Source organism: Loa loa (genome assembly GCF_000183805.2).
Source record: "Loa loa unplaced genomic scaffold supercont3.274, whole genome shotgun sequence".
Classification (NCBI taxonomy): domain Eukaryota; kingdom Metazoa; phylum Nematoda; class Chromadorea; order Rhabditida; family Onchocercidae; genus Loa; species Loa loa.
The window spans coordinates 58,047-65,746 of record NW_018108454.1 but is presented as its reverse complement, the minus strand read 5'-3'; the positions used below and the strand labels follow the sequence as shown (position 1 = coordinate 65,746).

At 25.9% G+C, this 7,700-nt stretch overlaps 1 protein-coding gene across 1 annotated transcript; it reads left to right on the top strand.

The window, feature by feature from the left end:
- Window positions 1–6,225: 6,225 nt before the first annotated feature.
- LOAG_10886 (hypothetical protein) lies at window positions 6,226–6,612 on the top strand (the record flags this gene model as incomplete). Its single annotated transcript, XM_020448252.1, has 2 exons — window positions 6,226–6,424; window positions 6,593–6,612. 2 exons carry the CDS (start codon window positions 6,226–6,228, stop codon window positions 6,610–6,612), a joined length of 219 nt encoding a protein of 72 aa, XP_020301588.1.
- Between the last annotated feature and the right edge of the window lie 1,088 nt (window positions 6,613–7,700).

Here is a 7,700-nt window from a genome sequence, read left to right as displayed (position 1 = left end):
GAAAATAGAAGAGAGAGAGAGAGAGAGGGAGAGAAAAAGAGATGGAAAGGATGAGAAAAGGAATAGAATGAAATAGGATAAGGAATGAAATTACTTTGGGATTTTGGGATCGTCGTACTGGTTTTGTGCCCGATTTTGCAAATTTGATTACGATATATGTATATATACATATACATATATACATATATATAAATATATATGTATGTATGCATAAAGTTTTTAATGTTATCCATTATATTTTCCTTCTTTTTCGCTCTTTTCTTCATTCATCTTCCATTTGTCGCCTTTTCTTTTCCTATAATCTCGAACCATCACTAATTTTACCCTTACCCAACCGGTAACCCATATTTCTTCAACATTAATTATGAGAGCTGGATAAAGGAATTACAAATACACAGACACATATACACACACACACACATATATATATGTATATGTATATAAGTATATATATATAAATAGAAAGTAGATTGGATTTTTGGATGAGTTATTAACGGATTTCCAATCCTTGGACCTGGTAATTCCCATGAGAGTTTGGGAAGAATTGCCGATTTTGCTGTATTTTCATCTCATACAAAGAATTTAATTTTTCACTTATCCATTCATTTATCTGAAAATTCAGAAAAACAATGTTAATGATGAAATGATGATGTGAAATTTTTGCAAATTTCTTCTTGTGAAAATTTTTGAAATTTATTTTTTCAAAATATTTTAATTTAAATCCAAATTTTATTTTCAATTTTGATTTTAAAAAAAAGCATATATTTCAAGAGCTTTTTAAATAAACTAATTTAAAGTAATCAATTCAAAGGAAAAAAAAAAGCTAAAATGAATATTATATGTGAGAAGAAATGATATTTCTCTATTTTTATGATCTAAACCTTTTTCCTATCATATTGCTTATATGATGATTATTTCCGATAATGAATGAAAGGGCAGATAATTAAATATAATTTATATTTCATCGATATCAGATAATATACATATTGTAATTAATGCTTTTGAAAAAAAGAAAATCGAAAAGAAATCGTTTAATTATTGTTAATTATTATTTTTATATGTTCATATTATTGGGTTAATTTACTAAAAATCAATCTTTATTTACTTTCATTTTGGTATTTTGTTTTATGAAAGTTTTTTAATTTAAATTTTAATTACATCTTTTCATGCATTTTATGATTCGAAAATTTGGGATTATCCCATTATTAGTCAATAATTCTATTTCGTAAGATTTTACTAATTACTAGTAATTCGTAATCCATCATTCTAGAATATAAGATCAACAAGTCATAAGGGTAGCATTGACATACGAACACATACATACATATATCAATTTATATGTAAATTTTGCAAATATAATTTGAAATCTATCACTTAGTGACATTTAATTCATAGCTATGGTTGTGTCATCCCATATAACCCATCCTCGTTCCATCGTCCGTTCTATCACACCCATCATAGTTTAGCATATCATTACCGTAAATATGTCAAAACTGTCTCATTACCGTAAATTTATGTCAAAACTGTCTAAAAGACTAATGATGACATAATCGATGATATTGTAAGAATATGTAAATTCGTTTCAGTTAATTTAGGGATTAATGGTACTCTATTTGTTTGGCGCCAAATTTACACATCTAAAAGTCAAGAAGAGGTCATTTTGATTGATTCAAGGACATTTTTATGCCTAAAAATGCTGGAATTTTGCATAAATTTTCTTGAAATTTTGACAGAATAACAAAATATTCCAATATATCTTAGCATTAATTTTGGAACATTTACACATCCATCAATAATTATAGTATAACAGTTTTCAACATTGTAACAAATTCCTTTTTGCAACTGTAATAATTAGTAATTTAAATAGAAATGCAAAAAAAGTTATTCGATAGAATTTGAGTAAATTAATAATTCGAATTTTCATTTAAAATTAATAAAAGCTTTAAAAAGATAAAAGTGACATTATCACCTACAATACTGTATATGATACTGTTATAAACAAGGTGACAATTATGCGTTAAATAATAAAGCAAAAAAAAAATTACATGTTTATAGAAGAATTGAGAAAATTATTGAAAGTCTTTATGAAGTAAATTTTACAACTTGATTGAAACATTTCAACTGGAACAGAATGTTTATTAATTTCTATTTATTTGCTTATTTCTATTAATACAACAATTTAATTAAAATAAATTTTAAGTAAATTGCACAGGAAAAGAAATGTTTAACTTAAAATGATTGATAAAGTAGTTTTAAATTTCTTTTTCGAATTTTTACATTTTAATAAATTAACAAATTGTATAATTTTAAATTTAAAAATTAAAAAATAAAAATGACAAAATTTATGATTTTTTTATTCCAAAATTTTTTGATTCAATCTAATGGATCTGTTTGAACACATTTTTATTCTTTTCATCCATTTTTCCTTTCTTTTTTTTTTCCTTTCCAAAGTTCAAAATAAAACGAACGAAAGGAAAAGGAAAATAAAATCGCTGCCAATTTCTTTTTTCCTTCTCAAACTCTCATAAATAATTGTTGATGAGAGAAGTTGAATTGGAAGAAGTTTGAAATTACTTCAAAAACGATACTTTTGGGATTGTGTAAAGACATATCATTTGGTATAGTTGAAGCTACAACAATCTCCGATTTATGCTTACAATTTAACTTCTTTTAACTATTCTTGATAATCTGATAAGATGATCTCTTATTATTTTTATTCTCATTTTGAAGTACTGATAACTTATTGCCATCAAAAATGATTAAATGTATGAGGAAAAAAAGACGAGAAAGTAAGAGAGAGAATCATTATTTATTAATTTTTTAAATAAGTTTTTATCAAACACTTTAAAAATGATACAAATTGTTTAAAATTTGACTTTGATCAAAAAATTGGAACTAAAATATAATTTAGTATATTAAGATATAGTTGAAGTTTAATATAATTTTTAAAATATTTGTAAAACTCAAGAAATAATGATGAAAATAATATCAATATCAAAATTTAGTGCTTTTATTTCAAAAACTAAAATTGTTATCTTATCAGTACTGTATAATTTATTGAAATTTAAATTTGTCATTTACAATTTCCTATTTTGCATAATTTACATTCCAGTTTTCCGGTTTTGTATACTTCTATTGAACGTTGCAATAACAACAATTAGTTACATTTTATTTTCCCAAAAATTTTTCATTCATAACAAATATATTACTTAATTGGAAGGAAATAAAATTATTTTTTGAAATCTTTCATTATTAAATATTTCTTAAAATTCCTTCCAAATATTCAAGAAAAAGAAAACGATACATTTAGCTTTAATTAATTTGTTTAATTTAATTTATTTCATCCTTTTTTTGTATTATTTTTCTAGCTGTTCTTTCATAAATAAATCAAAAATAATCCCTTTTCATCTCTAATCAATCAATCAATCAATCAATATACCTTATCAATCTTTCCTTTTTTTATTCTATATATACATTCTACAGTTTCCCAAATTTCGAACAATATGTTTTATTGGAATAAACCAATTATCCATCATTCACCTTTATCGTACCTTAACTATATGTCGTAGTTTATCGGCAGGTAGAAATTGCTAATTGAGACATCCTTTCTTCATTCATTCACTATATTCAATTATATCTTTGAAAATTACACATCATTATATTTCATGTGTGTGTGTGTGTGTCTGTGTTGTGTACATGTCTGTACGTATCTGTACTTTTGTGGTTTTATATTTATGATTACCTTTTGAGAGAGGAAAGTAGAGGAGACAGTAAAAATATTGAAGTAGACAGGGTGTCCTATCACAGAGAAATGCCGCATCATACACTAATCTATCCTGCTGTGAATTACTGTTGAAGGCGGTACAGGTCAAAGGTTAAGTGCAATTGATGCAACACAAAGTTACATGCATTATTGCATAGCTAATTTGAGCTACACGTTTCATTTTACCTGATGCGCTAAAATAAATAATTTGAAATTTGATAAAGTAATTGATTGATGGGAAGCGTTAGTAAAAATAAATAAATGAGATGATAATAGGGTATATGATTTTGTATGGTGTAATTATTATGTTATAAAGTGAATAGGAAGAGAGATGCTTGATGGTGACCTTTGTCATCCCATCTGTTACTTCACCTTCTTGAACTGATCCTAATCAAAGGATGATATGAGTAATCGGCCTGTTGATTTGTTAATGAACAGTGATTTTAGTGGATTTATTAGCGATAATTAGCTAACATTACAATTATTTGGTAAGCAGAGAGGATTTGAACAAAGTGTAAACATAGTTAGTAGGCTTTCTTCTTCCTTTCCTTTCTTCCTTACTATACCTCTATCTATCGATTGTCAATATTCTTATCAATACAGTAAGGTAAATAGATCAGATATGTAGGGCAGGTAAAATCTTTAAGATGACACAACGACGAAACAACTTGATGTTGATTGAAATGTTAAAGTACAGTATGCTAGATAGCAAAGGAAAAAAGTGGAAATGAATTATCATTATCAACTATTAGTAATTAACTTAAATGATATGATACATACTTATATATTTAAGATGTAATTGAGGACGAAAAAAAAGACAAAAAAAACTGAGAATAAAAAAAAGGATAGAAAAATTAAAGACGAAAAAAATCTGTTGGATACCTTTAAATTTCATTTCATTTTAAACAATGATTGCACTCAAATTCAATTTAAATTCTAAATCAATTTTTAAAAACAAAAATAAAGAATTTTCATCACTTTAAATCAAGTAATTGATTAAATAAGATAATTAAATGTTTAACATTAATAACTTACTTTCTAAAAAGTTATGCATCGAACAATTATCGGATGATCGCAGAGAAAAATAGATGAGAAACTTTTTTTTAAATTAATTATAAAATTAACTGAAATTTACATCACTAGTACAGATCATAAACATTACTGTAATTGAGTAATTAAATCTGAAGATTAAAAAATTTTTGTATTATTCGTGCAATTTACTTAATTACTTAATTTTCTTTTAGCAACTTGTTTGTTATCATTGTCACCTTCAACCATTTAATAGGGAATAGAAATGGGAAAGATGATAGTTGCTGATATTAGATCGAGATCCATTCATCCATTCATACATTCATTTATTCTTTTTCATTCCCATGTTTCTCATTAATTTTTGATGTTATTGCGTTGATTTAAATTTTTGATGGCAACTTTTTAGAGCCTAAGATTAATCTTTTGGCCATTAACTATGCATCCGACATTGGCTGGTTATATGTCAGTAGCCTATTAATCTCTGTTTAATTTCAACGTCTTCATCAAATATGGCCAATAACTCTGTTTAAACCATTTTGATTTTTAAAAGTAACCATAAAAGTAACCATATTTGTTAATGCTATTATTTTGTAATCTAAAACTTCCTGCATTATTTATCACAGTTATTATCATCATCGTTGTTATCAGCTGATAACATTTATTAGTATAACCTACTTATAAGCAAAACTTCTATTATCACTACAATTCATCATTATTATTGTTATCGTTATCATTATCATTGTTATTGCTATTGCTATTTTTAATAAAAACAATAAGAAGAAGTCAATGAGAAGTTGCACTTGTAATCGATAAAGGACAGTTATTACATAAACCTTAGACGATGGATAATCAATCAGTGATATTGGATAGGAATTTATTGTAGTTTTGAGACAAGCAACTTCACTGATGGCATTTTAATATGAAGTTGACGACAATGTAAGTGTATGTTTGTCACTATGTGCCCCAATCAAAATATTTCCAGAGTTCGGGCCATTTGTGGCTCCCCAAAGAGAGATGCCAACAGCATTTAAGGACAGGGAAAGTAAAGGACCGCCTACAGCTGCTTTCATCCTGCTTCCACCAAGATTCATTTCCACATCACTTGTCAAGCTATCCTCCCACATTAACATACATTCTCATCTCTGGTTCATTTACTTACTTACTTACTTATTCGTTTACTCATTTACTCAAAATAGACGGGACGGGAGATTAGTTTGAATAAATACAATTACCCAAATCTTGCTGAATTTTAGCAAATGAAAATTTTCAATTACCAAACCCTAATTAATATTTGAATTTAATTAGTAAAATTTTAAATCAATCATTATGTTTAGTTGAAAAATTATAACAAAAAGGATTGATGAATTCATTTTAATTTTCAGTAATTTTTCTCTTTTCAACATTTCACGAAGCTAAATGTGGTAACAAGAAAGATGTCGAAATTGAAGGAAAGTTCGTCCAATTATTCGGTGGCTCGACTTGTCGGTACAGATTCATCACTCTTAGATCACGAAATCAGCAGAACGACAAATTCCTTAGCGAAACCGTTTGAAAATCCTGTACGTCATCGTGTTGGAAATTATAACTTCCCTATCAACTTACCTTCAAAAATGATACAACCAATACAACAAGGTTGGTGTTACTGTAATATAATTCATTATAATATTCATGGTAGTATAATGTGTTTGTGACGTACTATAATATTTTTTGTATACCGGAAACTTAGTTTCCGGTATTAGTGACTTTGTATAACCGTACCTGATTATCAGGAATGGTCATTCGTTGCATTCGGAACTTCAGGTATCATCACAGTTTATTGAATGCAAGACCAATCATTTTTTTTCTTTTTATTGTTTATTACAATTAGGAAAGAAAAAAGATGTCATAATTGATACATCCTATTCCGGAAGTAACCGGATTTCATTCCATCATAATTGCTGGATCAAATTAAGACACTTGATAATTAAGAAATTTAAGATAATTAAGATAATTAAGAAAGCTAAAAAGCAAATAAAAAAATAAATTATTCTGGATAAGATACCATACATGTGCCGGATATGATATCCATTATTTGGTAAGGGAATGAATAAATGACTATTAAATCAAATAAAAGCACATTTGGAATTTAATGCCATTACAAATATATATATATGTATTCCATTTCTTGTTAATTTGTTTTACTTACTTCACAAAGATTTATTCCATAATATATGTGCACATAAAACATATCATTATGTATATAAAATTATTATCAATTATGAGAAAGTATTCCAGATTTTAGTAACTTTTATAAAAAGCAAATGAAAACACAAAAAAAAGTAATCAATGATTGACAGGGATGAAATTAGTTATTCATTTAATTTTATTTAAAAATTTTTTGAAATTTTAAGTTTATTACAGAATGGTTTAAAATTTATATTTTATATTTAACTCATAAAATATTATTGATTTGCAATTTTTCATAGCAAATACAATGTTACAAAATGTAATTCATTTCATTTTTTTTTTCTTAAACAGATTTTTGAAATTAATTACTCATTATTTAATTAATTGTATTATTTATTTAATTATATTCGTGAATGGTTCGAACTGTTTAACAGTGTTTACTCACATTATCATAGCAAAAAATAATGATATTAGTACTTTTTAAGAAATATCATCAAATTACGTTAATTGTTTGCAGTAAATAAGCAATAATTATTAAATTTGAAAATTTAATCATTCCTATCAAATCAACAATAGTATTTTATTAAGTTAGAATTACTGTGTAAAATTAAAGTATTTTAGATTATCGATTACTTTTATCATTCACAATGTAGTCAAATTCCAAAAAAAAAAAATTAAGTACTTAATTTCAAAAATTTAAAATTACAGCTTTAATTCAATTCGTGTTGTATTATTCTAGCGT